This window comes from Rhinolophus hipposideros (genome assembly GCF_964194185.1).
Source record: "Rhinolophus hipposideros genome assembly, chromosome: 8".
NCBI classification, from domain to species: domain Eukaryota; kingdom Metazoa; phylum Chordata; class Mammalia; order Chiroptera; family Rhinolophidae; genus Rhinolophus; species Rhinolophus hipposideros.
In genome coordinates, this window is record NC_138054.1 from 50,894,517 (window position 1) to 50,912,714 (window position 18,198).

Sequence of the window (18,198 nt, forward strand, 5' to 3'; positions counted from 1 at the left end):
GTAGAGACAGGCATAGTTTGTGAAATGCTATCCTTAAGCATTTAAAAGTGCCACCAGATGTTTTCTATTAAATTATACTGGTTGTGGTTAATGCACGAGGATTCTTAAATTAGAGAAAGATGAATTTATCATAACACATGTCACTAAACAGCGTTTCAGGAAGCATTTCTGGAGCACCTAATGTCTTCAGCAAGTGTGTCATTGTGTATTTAGATCATCATCAGTTTTGCTCTTCTTTCTCAGACAAGTATTGAGACTTCTTTCTCAATTCTGTCTGCTTGATGTTATCCTTATGCTTTAAGAGCAAGTCAAAATCTCAGAGATTTTTGGTAGCATACTGTGAGGAGGGTACCATACTGTGAGGAGGAGGCAGCATATGGACCAATAAGATACCAGAATTAAACAAGGAAAATATTTGGTTTTAAAGTTGGAATTTTCCTGTCTTTATTCATAAACATATGCTTAACCAAATATCCTGCCTCTCTGACTATGGGACAGGCCAGCAGGCATGAAGAGGCTAAGGTACGTATGCACATATGTCTGGAAATGGGTTTCTCACTTTAAAGGAGGATTCAAGGAATTTAATGTATTATTGGGATTCTTTAAGATACCCAGTATTCATTGTCTTTGAAACCCATCCATTTAGTTAATATTCTCACAATAGGTTATTTCTTTGGTGATATCATTGCTTTGTAGCTTTATTCATACCAAATTATAGAGCTTATTTGATTCAGCCATTGCTTTCTGGTACATGTATGCCTGAATTTTTCAGAACAAATTTCTGAAAGATCTGGAATTGAGACTATCACAAATTATTGAGGTAGATTTAGAATGTTTGAATTTCTGCAGTAAATTTCCCGAAATAAGACATTTTTAATAGGTACGGCTATTGTAGAGTGCTTTCAGATTGGGGGAAAAATAAGTCAGTTTTCAAATGCAGCCAAATAAGATGCCTTATTTTACATGTTGTTTAATATACTTACCATATGATATTGACTACATTAATTTCGGAATATTATTTTCTTAGCAAATCAAGTAAGTTTTTACTATAAATAACAACTGCATTAATATTTTTGTCACAAATACATTTATCCAATTTCTCATAGACCTTTTATATTTTTTCCGTCATCTTTTTGTTTATTCTTCTTTCTTTCCTCATTCTCTCCATCCCCAATTTTTTTTTCTTTTTTGCCATTAAATATTATTCCCCAGTGAATAGCAATGCTTTTCTTTTGGGCTGTGATCCCAGAAACATATTATGCATAAACTCAAGACCTATAAAAACATACTTTGCTTCACAGTGTTTATAACAAAAATCTAGGAAAATTCTCTTTAAAAAGTAGGTCTAGTTATTTCATCTTTGAACCAAAGCAACATAAAGTATAATGCACATATTGCTAAAGTAAACGCTTTACATGTCACTGTATTTTTTGAAATACTTCCATGAGTTTATCTATTGTTAATAAACTTTTGAAGTTTCTTCTATTTTTTTTGTTCTTAAAAATATGAAAATAGCACTCTGTGAATGAATGGGATGAAACATTCCATAAAATTATTTCAGTTCTTTTGTTCAGTCAACAAAAAATCCAAGTCACTTACATGTGTAGCATACAATCTTTGGGTTATAGGTAACTATTGTATATAACTACTATATGTAGTTATTCATAAAGCAGTTCTGAATATTTTAAAACACTCATTCTTTTGTGCTTATATATTTTTGTATATATCATGAAGGATAGATTAGACAATTTTAAGTCTTTTTATGAGAAAAAATGAGAATATTTTGCTTCCATTTAAACCTCTTTTCTCACTAACAAAGTCTGGACATTTTTAGTCATATCTAAATGAATGATGTGTGTTCCACCAAACACAAAGAAAAGAAAATTTCTACTATTAAGTGGAGACAAGACAGCCACAAATCAGAAAGATGAATTATGGGTAGAGGAAAATGGAAATATGAGTTTTAATTAGAAAGCTTTTAGAAGCAAATATGTTGGGTTTTTTATGATAATTTTTAAAAATTATATACATTATGAAAGAAATTATATTCATGTTCATTCCTATTAACAGTACAGAGTAGATTTTCTTAAAGGACTAATAACTAGATAAGCAGAAATTCAGAAAAGCAGCATAATCTCCAAGACATTTATGAATTTTATAAATACATCAAATTTATAACATCTCATTAGTTTTGTATTTAATGTATGCAACTCATTTTAGCATTGGATTATATATTGCATTGTATTCTTTTGTATTCTTTTACACACTAGGTTTGACTTTTCACATAAATTTTTTGAGGAAAAGAAGACTTTTGTTAATCCCGTATCCCTAGTAGTATGCTAAACATAAAGTATGCCCTCAAAAATTTTTTCTGATTTGAATTGAATGTGGTATACCTTGTGAAAAGTGTGTCTTTGTGCCCATTACAGAGAAGATGAGAAGCTAAAAATGGTAGTTTTAAAAAAGTAACTGCTTTTCTTTAGGACCTTAAAGTTCTAAATTTTATAGCGTTACATGAGAGGTAATGAATAAAAATAAAAGTTGGTACGATAAATTGTAAATACCGTGTTTCACCGAAAATAAGACCGGGTCTTATATTAATTTTTGCTCCAAAAGACACATGAGGGCTTATGTTCAGGGGATGTCATCCTGAAAAATGATGCTAGGGCTTATTTTCTGGTTAGGTCTTATTTTCGGAGAAACACGGTTGTAAGTTTTATGCCATCAGTGAAAATGTTTTTAGTGAGCACCAATTAGGTATAATAAATTGGGATGCTTGCCCTAAAGGAACTTCACAATCTAACTATATCAAGAGTGGCCTGTTAATATGATTTCACTGTTAGAAATAAAATATTTCCTTGGGAATTGCAGATTTAAAATAAAAACAAGTTATCTTGATTTTTATCTTGTTTAAATACTTTGAATTTTACTAAAATTTTTTAAAGCCTAGGCTTTTCAGTTCATACTATAAATAAGGCTAGGGTTATAGGTTCACTTCTGTGTAAGCCAATTTGTTTTTGTCAAAGACATGGCCTACACCCTTGCCCTGTGAAATACATGCTATTGATCAAAAGAAGGACTAAACATAATCATCCTAACTCTATTACCAGTACTGGAAGAGTTGGTCAAACTTGGTAGTTCACTAGTTATAGGACAACAATATATAAAAACCAGTGGACACTTAGGTCACATATTCTGTGGGCAGATTTTTATTTAATGAATTAAAAGAATGTTCAAAACACAGAGTATCTTAGACTGGTTCTAAGACTAATCCCAAAGCTATGTTTTCCTCAGGACATATACTGGTGAATATTACTCATTTATTGAGGAATGATGTTTATATTGGTCATTAAGGGTTGATACTAACGAGTCTTTAAATCAAATGAAGTCAGGGGTTCTGAATGTATAACTTCTGGCACCATGCAGGAATTTTGATGCTTAATTAAAATGTGACTAATCAGATGGTTTTAATGGCCTCGTATTAAAATTAACCACACACCGGAGTCAGTTATGGACATAAAAATTTAATTTGACTTTTAAGAGAATATAAATTTACTTTGGGGGTATTGGGATGGACACAAGTTGCCTCATTATCCTCTAATTGCAGATAGCTGAGTCATTTTACTTTTTCATCAGGTTAATAGGGCTTGAGGAGATGATTTGATCTTCACAGTATTACTATTTGAATCTTTATATGGAGAAACTCAGAAGTGGATTAGATAGAAAAAGGGCACATTGATAGAGTTGTATAAAGTGTTATTTTTGTCCTTTCACTCTTTAATTCAGTCATAAAATTTTAAATTTATAAGGTATTTGAGTTATCTAAGCAGTATGATTTCAATGACAATGTACAGCCATTAAATGGAGTGTCATATCTGTTGCTAAAGTTTAGATATTAAATACTTACTGGAAACCATATTTTTCCTTTAATTTATTTTCATTAGAAGGCTACTTAAATACATACAAACAAAAATACATTTTCCACTAACAGAATCAAAAGTTTATACATTACGAGCAAAACTATCAACATTAATAAATTAAGGTCTTTTTTTTTGCATGGTAAAATATATATAATATAAAATTTTCCACTTTAACTTTTCTTAAGTATACTGTTCACTAGCATTAATTACATTCAGAATATTGTACAACTGTCACTAATATCTGTTTCCAAAACTTTGTCACCCCAAACAGAAACTTTGTACACATTAAGCAATAACTCCCCACCCTTTTCTCCCCCTAGTTCCTGGTAATCTCTCATCTACTTTTTGTCTCTGAATTTACCTATTCTAGATTTTACCTTTCATTTATGTGGAATCATACAGTATTTGTCCTTTTATGCCTTGCTTGTTTCACTCTGCATAATGTTTTTAAGGTTCGTTGATATTGTGGCATATGTCAGAACTTCATTCCTTTCTTTGGCTTAATGGTATTTCATTGTATGTATATATCACATTTTGTTTAGCCATTTATCTCTTGGTGAACACTTGGGTTGTTTCCATATTTTGGCTATTGTGAATAATGCTGCAGTGAATATTTGTGTACAAGTAGCTGTTTTAAGTCTCTGTTCATTTTTTTTGTATATACCTAGAAGAAGAATAAACTTTTAATACAGCTAATTGAAGAGAATGTCTCCATGACCTTAGATGAGTTAAGACTTCATAAACAAGATCTCGAAAACATAAACCATAAAGAAAAAAAATCATTGAATTTGATTATGTTAAAATTAAGAAATTGTGTTTTAAAAAGGATATCATAGACCAAGTTAAAAGTTGACTGAGTAAAACGATACTAGCAACAGGAATTGATATGTAGAACATACAGATAATTTCTGCAAATCAAGAAAATGATAGGGAGCCTAATAGTTAAATGAGCACAGTAAACTAATAGGCGATTCACAGAATCACCCAAATAAATAATATGTGAATACGGAGCTACGTCTGGGCATTTACCCCAAAAAACTCCTACTCCTGTTCACAAGGGGACTTGTACAAAGATGTCTGTTGTAGCACTGTTTGTGGTAGCAGGAAGTTGGAATCAACCTATGGAGATATGTACACTTATAGGAGAGTGGATACATCCTCCGTAACACTAGGCAGCAATTACAAGCACTTAACCATATACGTACAGCTACATGAAAATATCTTAAAATCATAGTCTACTGTGAAAATAGTTTAAAACTGAGCAAGATGTACAACTTTATTCAGATAAATTCAAATTACATATTCAAAGAACATATGTTTTTCAAGAATAAATATGTATCCAAGTCAGATACCAAATTCAGTGTGTGCCCATTTGTGTGGGTGCCTGTGGTGGGTGGCTTAATGGGTTGTAGAGAATTAGAGTGAAGATCAAAGATAAAGAGCAGGAAAAGAACAGGAAACTTGGTGACTAGTTCTTAACATTCTTGACTTGAATATGTATTTTTAAAGTTTTCTGATTTACTCTTCTATAGATTTTTTGCCTACAGAGAAACCTATCCCTTTAAGTAAACAATTCAAGATTTTTTTCATTTAAGCTGGAAATAAAATTTCATGGTGAAAACCATCAGAAATGATATGAAAGAAGAAATGAAATTCCACCCGATACTTCCAAACTACCACAAACCATCTTCATAGGAGGTTGTAGTAGGACAAGATACGCATGTCAAATCCCTGGAATCTGTGAACGTTACCTTATTTGCAGATGCGATTAAGAATCTTGATGTGAAGAGATCCTCCTGGATTATCTGGGTGGGCCCTAAATCCAATCACAAGTGTCCTTACAGGAGACAGAAGAGGAAAGACACCCACAGACACACAGAAAAGAAGATAGTGTGTAGACAGAGGCACAGATTGGAGTGAAATGGTCACAAACCACAGAAAGCCGAGGCATGCTGATTGCTCCCAGAACCTAGAAGAACCTTAGAATGGATTTCTCCCCTTGAGACTCTGTAGGGCAGGTGGCTGTCCCCATATACCTTGATTTTAGACTTCTGGCCTCCAGAATTGGGAGAGTAAATTTATTGTTCTAATCTAAGTTTGCAGTAATTTGTTACAATAGCCACAGGAAATGAATATAGAGGGATATGAAGAATATAGAGAGATATTATGGTTTTAGGGTTTCTCACACACGAGATACTGACATCCATTATACAAAATAGCTTCCCATCGTGTGGTGCCCAGCTCCTGTTTCCCCACTTGTAAGACAGAGACCTGTAGCGTCCTCTTGGTCCATTAATTGGAGTGAAGTGTGTAAGTGGTCTTTCTTCTCCCCATAGATTTCAGAAATTGCCCCAGTTTATCACATGGAAATACTTCATGCTATACTCTTTTGCTCGGACTATTTGTTAGAGAAATAAACTCATAATTCTGGATTTTGTACTCTTGTCATCAGTGAACTAATGGACATAGCATATTTAACTGAGTAAAAAATTTGCAGTGGGGGATATTCTTAAAGATTTGTAATTTTGTAACAATACAATAATATACTCATAATAAGGGGATTTATAAGTGTATATAAGATGCTTAAAAAGGCTAAATTTTTAATTTTGGTGTGGGAATATGGGTTTGAATAATTGAGTCCTTTACAGATGCTAGTTTTCTTAAAAATTAAGTAGGGAAAACAATTCTTCAATGGAATAATTCATAGAAAAGTATGTTGACAATTCGTTGTGGAGGTGTTTGCATTTAAATGTAATTATACAAGATCTTAAAAGGTACCACGTAGGGTAGCAGATTAGCTCGGTTAGAGCGTGGTGCTAATAACAACACCAAGGTTGTCGGTTCAATCCCCACGTGGGCCACTATGAGCTGCGCCCTCCTTAAAAAAAAAAAAAAGGTACCATGTAGAACAACTTAATCTGTTTCTCATTATGAGGAATAGAATCAATGAGGTCCAGAGAGGATTATCCTCCAGCTAGTTATAGACAGCTTTCTTTTCAGGTTTTCCTTTCAGTCTGGTGCTTTACCACACTGACTTAATATGGTTGTCTTTCTGGCAGATCTTCAGATTGTTTCAGCAGAGAATAGCAGCTAGTGCTGTGCTTTCGTGATCTGGCAGTGGTGTGTAGGAGGTGTTCAAGACAAGTGTATTATCAGTTTTGGGCTATAAGTAACAGAAACCTCAATTTAAATTGGCTTTGATAACATGGTACTTTATTATATCATACACCAAAAATCTGAGACAAGGTAGTTCTAAGATTTGTTAATTTAGAGCCAAAGGACATAATGAAGGACCCAAATCTATTTTTCTCTCCCTCCCTCCTTCCTTCTTTCCTTCCCTGCCTCCTTCCCTCTCTCCTTGCCTCCTTTTCTTCTTCCTTCTTTCTCTTTGCCATTTTCGGCTAGCATCATTCCTTACATATGAGTAGTTACTTCCAGAGGCAGAAAACATATCTTCTTAAGGGCAAATTAGCCCCCAGTGAACTTGTCTCAGGTGATTGGCCAGAATTCCATTACATGCCCAAGCTGAACCCGATCTCTGGAAAGGATTGGAATTTCCATCATAGAACTAGTTGGTGAGGAACTAGAGTCAAGTAGTTTAAGGGGAAAGATGCTGTAATAAGATTGCTATACTTGATACAAAATTGGATTGTGTATTACCAGGTAATAAAACTGTAACCTTTGGGGGTATCTTCTCTACAGGACAGGGGAAACAAAACAAAAACAAAACCTTATCATTTTTCTACACATTAACTGCTAACTTGACAAAATTGTAAAGCATCCAGGTCCTCATCAGGTTTTAGGTAAATAGTTAATACTTCCTGAGGAAGTGAAGTGAGCCTCAAGTGGACTTATTAGAAAAGCATGGTATTACCAGGTCACCCAATCATGTTTTCCTTATTTCCAACTTATGGATACTTTTTTTCAACAGGAGTGTGACTGTCAAGGGAGGTGGCATAGGAAGAAAAAGACAACAGGGCAGTAGGCCTGGTTCCAATCTATACACATATTCGAAATTAGGCGATTTTTTACCATTTGATTTGACTGGCTGATCTTTACTTTTTTTTGTTTCCCTTGTATGATCTCAAAACATGTTGTAACTTCTAGCCACCCATTTTTCTATTTCTTGGGTTAATGCTCATAGTAGTTTCCTCTGTGACCTTAGCTACTAAAAAAGTTTTAATTTTTACTTCAGTTCATAAGTAACATTCATAAATGTCAAGCCAAATTAATTTAATCTTTAGAAAATAAGTCAAAGTCATTACAGCACCTAAGTGCTTTGTGTTATTTGAATATTAACATTTAGAGTTTACTAGAATAAGCTCCCTTTTTGCAGAGGTAGTATCTTATTCACTATTATATGTATAATATCAAGCACAGTGTCTCAAATATTGTAGGAATTTTTTGTGGAATAATTTTTAAAATCAAATTCATTTTAAAAACGAATGCTTTAACAGCAATGTTCATCAATGGGGCTTGTATAACCCCTAAAATAATTTTTTTTAATCCCTACCCTCTACACCTCTGTTGACATTTAAGTTTTCCATCATAAGTTTAAATAGTTGCAAAGGATATAATTTCTAGTTTGCAAATATTGACATATTTAAATAAAACTGTTACATTAATTTTAAAATGTATCCAACAATATAAATACCATAGAATTTTAAATATCATTCGCTTAAAAAAGACACAAATGAACCCTTCACAAACCGTTATAAATTTTACATTGATTTTTTCCCCTTGAATTTCTATTTTTATTTCCGTCTCCCACAGAATTTTACGCTAATGTAATATATTTTTATGCTTGAAAATCTTCTACTGATCATCTTATTCATTAAAATTAAAATGTTTTACATTTTCTGTGATTTCTGAATTGAGTTGTCATCATATTAATGATATACAGTTGATCAAAACAGTATAAACATTATAAATTTTAACAAATAATGTTAAGCAAAAAAAGTAAAATGACATTGGGAATGCATCCTTTTGAACAAGATGTGGCAGAGCATAGTTTTGGACTCCTGCTTAAAGTGATTTCCCTGAGTCCAGTACTACCTTATCTCCCTCTGAGAGCTTAGCCTGGCCAATCATATTAGTCTTATTCCCTTGGATACAGTAATCTGTCCAGCAATAGGCATAAACACCAAGCAGATGAAAGTCTTTCCCGGGAATTGGCATATAAACACTGAGGAAGAAAATTTTACTTTCTGTTGGGATCTGCTGAGCTGCATAGATGGGAATTTGGAGCTATTAGCCATCAACTGGGAGTGCCTGTCTGCAGAATGAAGGCAGCAGAGCTGAGCACAGAGGCAGGGAAACCAAAGCAAAGGCCGCCTGGGCCTCGGGATGTCGGTCCTTGAGGCCTAGCTTCCTGCAGCTCTTTGGTGTTGTGAACTTCCCCAGTATCTTTTTCATCTACTCCGATCACTACATTACTTTTTTTTGTTTGAGTTAGTTCGATGTATATTTTTGTTGCTACTGAAGTAATTTTATTAACAACTGAGGAAAATAAACACAAAGTATTGTGAAAATAACTGCTCAAATGAGTAATTTTGAAAATTTTCTCTTCTAGATCGTTGGACCTTCAGATGGAAGTAGTTACATTATAGATTATTATGGAACCAGACTTACACGGCTGAGTATTACTAATGAGACATTTAGAAAAACACAGTTGTATCCATAAATACTTTAAAAAGAAACAGTAAGTGATATGTATATATGCTCTTAATTATTATATTATCTGTATAAAATTATGAGAATTTGAGAGCCATAGGAAATTTAAGTGATCATTTAGTGCTGTAATCCTCTCATTTTGCTTCTCAGGAAACAGGTTTGCATATGCCCAAGATATTTCTAATTGTCTGTAAAGCGTTTTTATGTATGCTCTTTGCTCTCGTAGTTCTTAAATTCAGATTTTCTTTTTTTGCAGTGAATATTTTGCAGTGAATGCAGTAAAGGACAAAGTTCACAAGAAAAAAAAATCACATCCAAGCAAAAAGATATTTTATAATATTCTATGATGGTTATGATGAAAGTATATGTTGTAGATCGTTCAATAAAGCATATCTCTGCTGCTGTCTCTCCTAGGGGCTATAGGATCCTTAAACGTCTTTCTTCTCCTTCCCTAAAACTGAAAGTTCAGAGTCTCAATACTGAACTACTATAAGTACTTCATCTACCTGAAAGTTTGGTCCTACCCATGAGAATTATTAGTTGGCCTCAGCTTTAAATTGTAATGCACTTGGAGAAGTCACAGATACCATGAATTAGTCTTCCTGGTTCAACTCTGGTTCTCTGGGACTCTGCTGCTATAAGGTTTTTTTTTCCATGACTGTACATTCGTCTATTCTAATAATAATCTTCCAGGAATGCTAGATTTTTCTCAGGAAAACCATTTCCTGGTATAATCCTTCTCTGCAGTGGAGAAGTCCTATATAACATAGAAGGTGCAGGGTACTTCTTAGGTGACAGTTCACCTTGAACTAGCTAGCCGATTTCAGAGAGAAAGACAGCCTACATGTTTTGGCTACAGTCAGGGTCCTAGGGTTTTCATCTGACTGTCTCAGAGTGCTGCTAGAGTCCAGGAAGGAATACACATTTATTTTCTATGTTGTAGTGTATAAATAGGATATGAAGTATAATTTTGCCCTTGAGGTAGATTTTTTTCTTTTCTCATATTAAAATTATAGGATTTTCTTTATAGATATTGTCATGAGTTTGAACAGTGACAGACCTTGTCAGGATCTGAGGAATTTATTCAACTGATTATCCAAAAAGTTTTTCAAATCTTATAAACTACCGGGGGTGCCAAAATATATACATGACTTATCTTTTGTTATTGGTATATATTGAGTATTACAATTTTTTTTTAATTTATCGGGGTGACAATTGTTAGTAAAATTACATAGATTTCAGGTGTAGAATTCTGTATTACATCATCTATAAATCCCATTGTGTGTTCACCACCCAGAGTCAGTTCTCTTTCCATTACCATATATTTGATCCCCCTTACCCTCATCTCCCATCCCCCACCCCCCGAGTATTACAATTTTAATACATTTTTTTCCTTTCTTAAAATGGTGTATACATTTTTTTTTGGCACCCTCTATATAAGAGTCTTTGGGTTTAAAATTGAAATGAAGCTTAGAGATCTAGCTGCCTCTTCTTATCAGGGAACAAATTGAGACATAAGAAAGTTGAGACTAAGACACAATCAGTGCGAAACTGATTCTAGAATCTAGGTCTGTGAATTCCACTATTTGTTTGCCACCTCCCACCCCACCCCACCCCCCACCAACTGTATCATTTTGTATTAAGCATCTTCATTTTGGAAATTATTACTGTTTATGAGAAGGGTTTTGTAGTTTCACATAATTATTTCCATACTGTAAATTGTTGTTTCCCTTTCAAAAGTATATAGATTGTTTTTAAACCATAATGTGTAAAAATTAAGCAAGCGTAATTTAAAAAGCAGTTCCATTCTCTGCAGCTTATTATATAAACATTTAATTGGGATTCCAGACTCAAATTTGAAATCTAAAATTTGAAAGGCCCATTAAGAAGGCAGATTTCTGCACTATCATTCATATGATCTCTCTATATCAAAGGGCTCCAAGAGGAAAAAGAAAATTAAGTACATAAAGCATTAAAATGTGCATCTGCAATAACCTCATTGAACTCTTCAAAAATATTGTGTTTTAATGTATTTCTTCTTTCTGTTTTAGGATTTGGTCCTTGTTGATTTTGATATCGAACTCTCAGTATGTGGATTTCCAGATTTTCTTTTTTCTTCTTCACATACCATTTTATGGATTCTATATAATTTTTTGTTGATGATGATGTCTTTGTTTTATTTCAGTTAAAAGCATATTATTCTGAGATTTATTTAATAAGACTTTCTTTGAGAGCTGTATGATAATAGTCTTTCTTAGGCTACTGTCTCTATGAGATAGATAGCTTATTACCCTGATGGTCTTGAATGTCTTTTCCAAGGGCAAGTTGCCACTTGTCATTTTGACTTCTGAAAAATAAAAGTATGACTCAGTCACATTTTTTAGTGCTTTATTAAGAAAATCTTCAATGTTGAATATAGCAGTGTTCTGCATTCTGATCCTTCAAAGCAGCTAATGCATGGCGTGAACAAATACCATTTATGTTGCCTGAGGCTGCAGTCTTGTGTGTGACAACCCACCTGGTTTTCTGTAGCTTTTCAGATCTGTCTTTGCCTAGGTATCCAGGGAGCTAAAGATCATCGGGAGTCAGAAACCTTGAGGCAACATGGATACTTCTGGCATTGATTCAGACCTCTGAAGTGTAAACTTTTTCCTTTTTGCTTTGGGAGTGATTCACTAGCTTTTGGAAGACCAGATGCTGACTCATCTAGCTCAGTGCAGTTGCATTTGAAGCTGATGGACAAGGTGGGAACACCGAACAGATGATTAATGTCTTCCATCTGTTAGCACTGCCAGGCAGATGCTGGCACAAGGGCCGTAAGTGACGCACCAGTGTCTGAAGGAAGCAGCACCTACCTGTATGTTCGCACTGGTTTTTCTTACCATGTGTTAGACGGGTTTTAAGAAATGGAAATACATGATATGTTATGTCCCCATGATACTGTTATGTTCCTTCTTTAGTAACAGGCAGTAATTTCAAAATTACTGGGGTTTGGGCTCCTCACGAGTAAAAAATCATAATATTTTATCACTCATTTTACTCAGAAGTATACTATATAAATTCTGTTAGCTTCATCCTATGTTAGTCATTCCGTAACAGATTCTCTAGTTGGTGGAAGGTGATTGAGTGTTGATAAATGAAGTGAATGTGGGTGCACTCCTGACGTGCTTCAGGAGCGGTCTCTTTGATTCAGTCATCAGTTAAAATGGAGAGTGTCTGCCACGTGGGAGGCACAGTTCTAGATGCTAGGGTGTAGCAGTGAACAATACACAAACATCTCTGCCCTTAAGGAGCTTATATTCCCTCGGGATCCACTTTTTCCGCAGTGATAATATTTTGGCTGCAGTTAAGCTAGCTGGTAGATGTCCATTTTCTAGTATTTCCTAGATCCTTTTGGTTGCAGACAGTGCTTTGAAGTTTATTTCAGGATCACCTAAGCCCAGATTTTAAGTCTTTAAGTTTCCATAGCCACGCAAGTTCAATTATGTAAGAAATACTTGCAGACAAATCTTGAAAAGTAATCTTGATTCTTGTCGCATAATTGTTACAGTTATTGACTTGGCCAGGTGGGAAGTCTATTTCAAAGCTAGTGCATCTCAAAGTATTTATTCAAATAAGCTGGAGCACTCCAGGTTATTGATAAAAAAATCTAGAAATAAAGTCTCTTTACAATACACTCTTAAACCGTTAGACTTTATTTTCACTATAATTTTCTAAATTTACATAACAAGAACACTTTTTTCCAGTTTGCCTAATTTCCTGTTGCCTCGTATATGTAATTCTTTAACAAATGCTTTTTCTGTCTTATTATTTTTATGTAAATGCATTTAATGCATGTGAATACAGTTTTGTGGGGTTTTTTTTATTTATTTTACTTTCATGGAACACTTTTATTATGGCTATTTGTTAGTGTGTGTGAGTACAAATTACATATGAAGGACTCTGTATGAGATGTTTTATGTGATAACCCTCTTTTTAAAGCAGTGGCCAAAATTGTGAGATGGATTAATTCAGTCATTCCTTGGGTTACTCCGAAACCCTCTAGGGTGAGATGGAATGGATTCTTTCAATTCTACAGAAACAGTGTTTCTATAGAAACATTTACAAATGGTACTACTTTAGCCTGAAAGGATTAATACAATTTCCAGAAGTACCACTTTACCCAGGAAGATTTCTTACCTACACTGTATTAAACTAAAGGTCAGCTTTAAGACTTCAAAGATTCAATTGTGTTTACAGCCAGCATTTGTTCATGGGACTGCTAGGACTTTAAAAAATATTCGTATGGAAGTATGTTTTTTTGTTGACAAAAATTTTTGTGTCTTTTCCCCTTATTTTAACCTAGATGCTTAAGTCTGAGTTAAATATTATAATACTGATAAAATAGAAGCTAAAATAGATCTAATAGCAAGAAACGAGCAAGAAAAATTAGTTCTTAAAAAGTACAAGTCTAAGATGTTGGTTCCTCTTCCTCAAACACCTAAAATGTAGATGTTTCCCAGAGTCCTGGCACCCTCCCTCTTCCTTTCTCTCATTAAGTCAGCATTCATTTGCATTTTTCTACATACAGAATTAATACAGGCTTAACGCAGAAATTTTGGGAAAACACCAAAAAGTATAAATAAAGAAAACTCATTTCACAGCTCAAAGATAACAATGTTAACATTTTTATATATGACCTCGTACTTTTTCCATGCATATATGTACATTTTTATTCACAGAAATTATATGCATACTGTTTTATAGCCTGTTTCACATTGTAAAGATTTTTCTATTTCAATAAAGATTCTTTTACAAAATGATTTTTAATGGCTGCGGAGTATTCCATGTCTGTATCATGATTTTTTATGTAATTCCTTATTTGGTATTGAAGTTATTCTAATGAACAACATACATTTCTGATTCTTTTCCCCCTAGAATTGTCATTCTTAGTCCAAAAGTAATCACATATTCAAGTTCTTGATACATACATACAGTCTTAATTAGCCAGGGCAATGGAGAAAAAAAATGAAGTCAAATAACCAAAACCCAAGTTCAAACAAAACCAGTCGCCTCTCAGTTATCCGGGTGCAGATGAGCAGTGGGTTAGACCCTGCAGGGACCTGCGAGGAGCCCTCGCTCTGCAGTCAGGACACTGCTGCTTCCTGCTGACGGCCGCCCCTTGCAGCCCAGGAGCTGGAGAGCACAGCTTAGAGAACAGGACAGCTGCTGGAGAAAGGGTGCTGGCTAGGGACTGGGGACCGGTAGCAAACCTGTCGCTTCTGCACAAGATGTCAGTCCCCGAATTATCTAATCGCCCTCCAAAAAGAGAAGAGTTTTAAGAAGGAATTAAGTAGGAAGCGCATTCATAATGGTCTTTTTTTTTCTTCCCTGCTGAGAGGGAAAGGGAGGTAGGTAAATTTGGAAAATTAGAAAAGTTACTAATTAGGACTGAATAATTCAGAACAGCAGTGAGTACCCAACTGAGTTTTGGAGTAATGGCATTTGTGGCTGAGTTAATCAGGATGGTAAGAGTCATTCCTGTATCTTTTAAAATAGAGCCTAATATCTTAATTCTTAGTCAATGTAGCAATGTCTTTAAAGCTAGTCATTGTCTGATGGAGGAAGAATGGTATTTCCTAGAAAATATTTATGAAAAATATTACGGCTTGATAGCTTAAAACTGTAAGATTTTAACTTGTGTATAGTTCCTTTTACTGCTCTCCATGTGCGAGACATTATGCTAAGCTCATTATATACTTTACATGGTTTAATCCCCGAAACATTTCTGTAGTCTTCCTAAAGAGTTAATATCATTATCCCTACTTTACAGATAAGTAAATTGAGTCCCACAAAATAAGGGGTGAAACCAGGTCTATTAACTGGTATCCTGCCTGCAGTGTGATGGTTACAACCATCTAATTTTGTGAAATACTCATATACTGCTAATGATTGTGTAATAGGAGACTTTTCTTAATATGTTTAATGTTTTCAGTAACAGTAGAATTATCTCTAACCCATGATACCAAAAGGTTTCACATCCACGCAGCACAGTTTGGTGAAAAATGCACACACTTGGGAATCAGGCCTAAGTTTGTATCCTGTCTTTGTCACTTGTTTTGTGACTTGAACACATAACGGTTCTGAGCCCCTGTTCTCATATAAGTAGGAATAATAATATCAGTCAGATAATGTTGAGAGATTAAGGTGACATAGATAACAGCTACCATTATTGAACGTATTTTAAAGAAATAGAATAATGGCATTACACATTGGTGAGGCCCTTTGGAATTTGCAAAGGTTTCCTCACAGCTGGGCTATAGTGTGGTTATGCCATGAGTAAAATAGCAGTGGACTCAATAGTTATTTTATGGAAAGAAGGTAAGAAATGTTACATGGAATTGTCTACCTACATTTTTTGGTCTCCATTATCATTATCGTTGACTGTAGCAACCCTGTAATAAAGGCCAAAAATGTCTCTTTTTTTTTCTTAAGAAAGTCTTAATTGGCACCTTCACTGCTTTAGGACTTCTTATGTAAGGGAAGGCTGCAGTGTTACAGATTTTGTTTTTGTTGCTTTTTAAAGTTCTCTGGAGATATTTATCTATGAGGCAACTGATCAGTCTACTTTCAGTCTAAATTAAGGTTAATTGCAGCAATCGCTATGCATACAACAGAATGTTGTTTTTAATCTGTCAATGTTATCAGAATATGCCAAGCATGTGGAGATTAAAACTTGAAAAATGATTAAGGTTGGAGCTATTTGGACTGCATGTGCCAAAGAAAAACATTGTTTTACCAGAACACTTTAGAAAGTGTGCAGTGTTTGGAACTTTAATCATGTGAGCTAATTTTATATTTGAGAGGGTATGATTATGAAGGCTCATGGTCCCATCTTTGATTTTAAGACAAAACTCAAAATTGCACTACTTATTTGAATGAATTATGAAATCATTTATTATTGCAACATAAGAAGCATTGGAAAGAATGGCATGTCTTCCTTACATCGTTTGCGATCGAGGCAAACTGTTGGAGAGAAGTACTTGTGACGTGACACAAATTGCTTTAACTAAGTACAGCAAATCTTTTAAAAGGTATTCAAAAGAACTGAATTTATTGTTTTGTTTTTAGATTGAATAAAGGAATTATCATTTATTAAAGTTATCACACCTCTTTCAAGCAAAACCAGTCACCTCTGGTTTTGCACAAGCCTAGTCTTACTCAATTTTATTCTTTTTAAAAAAAGATTTGTATTTAAAAATATAGCTAACGTGCAGTATTATATCAGTTTCAGGTGTACACCACAGTCGTTCAAGATTAATATACCTAAAGAAGTGATCACCATGATAAGTCCAGCAGCCATCTGACACAGTTCCATGCTGTCACTATTATTGGCTATATTCCCCATGCTGTACGTTGCTAACATCCCCATGATTCACTTGCTCCATACTTGGAAATTTGAACCTCTTATTTCCCCTCAACTCCCCCCACCCTTTTTTAATTTTTCAATTACAGCTAATATTTGACATTGTTTTGCATTTCAGGTGTACAGCATAGTGGTTAGAGATTTGTATAATTTAAGAAGTGATCCCCCTGACTAGTCTAGTACCCACCTAGCACTATAAGTAATTATTACCATATTATTGACTATTTTCTCTATGCTTTACATGCCCATGACTATTTGTAACTATCAATTTGTACTTCTTAATCCCTTCACCTTTTTCACCCTGTCTCCCAAACCCCTCCCATCTATCATCCTGATAAATCCTACTACCCATCTCACACCATACATAGTAATATGTTATTACAATATTATTGATGATATTCCTTCTGCTATACCCTACATCCCCATGATTACTTTGTAACAACCAATTGGCACTTCTTAATCCTTTCCCATTTTTCACCTGCCCCCTCAACCCCCCTCCCATCTGGCAGCCAACAAAATGTTTTTTGTATCATTGTGTTTCTGTTTTGTTTGTTTATTTTGTTCTTTAGACACATATACGTGAAATCACGTTGCATCTGCCTTTCTCTGTCTGACTTACTTAGCTCAATACTGCCTAGGTCCATCCATGCCTCTATAGATGGCAAGAGCCCATTCCATCCACAGCCGAGCAATATTCTATTGTATGTATGTACCACCTCCTTTCTATCCATGCATCCATTGATGGACACCCAGGCTGTCTCCACATCTCGGCTATTGTAAATAATGCTGCAATAAACATACGGATGTACACGTCCCCTCAAAGAAGCATTTTGGGGTTCTTCATATAAATACCCAAAAGTGGGATTACTGGGTCCTTCTCTGTCTCTTGTTATAGGTTTTGTTTTAAAGTCTATTTGGTCTGGTATAAGTATTGCTACTCCAGATTTTTTTGTTTGTTTGTTTGCTTCCGTTTCCATTTTCATGAAATATCTTTTCCCATCCCTTTACTTTCAGTCTGTGTGTGTCTTTCAATCTGAAGTGAGTCTCTTGTAGGCAGCATATGTAAGGGTTTTGTTTTGTTATCCAGTCAGCTACTCTATGTTTTTGATCGAAGCATTTAATCTATATACATTGAAAGTAATTGTTGATAGATAAGTAACTATCAACATTTCATATTTATTTATTTTCTTTCTTAAGTCC

General features: G+C 34.5%; 1 protein-coding gene across 2 annotated transcripts in view; it reads left to right on the top strand.

Moving 5' to 3' along the window:
- Positions 1–14,395, top strand: part of TM2D1 (TM2 domain containing 1) — a 35,226-nt gene extending 20,831 nt beyond the window's left edge. Inside the window, exons 6-8 of one of the 2 annotated variants that reach the window (XR_013993768.1) lie at positions 9,493–9,621; positions 11,645–11,680; positions 12,150–14,395. Coding sequence is in view for 1 of the 2 variants with exons in the window: in XM_081055926.1 (XP_080912052.1) it covers positions 9,493–9,603 (111 nt within the window). In the remaining variant the exon portion in view is untranslated. Of the gene's footprint in view, positions 1–9,492; positions 9,622–11,644 lie in introns of both variants that reach the window. The other variant, XM_081055926.1, reaches the window with a different exon arrangement.
- The last annotated feature ends 3,803 nt before the right edge of the window (positions 14,396–18,198 follow it).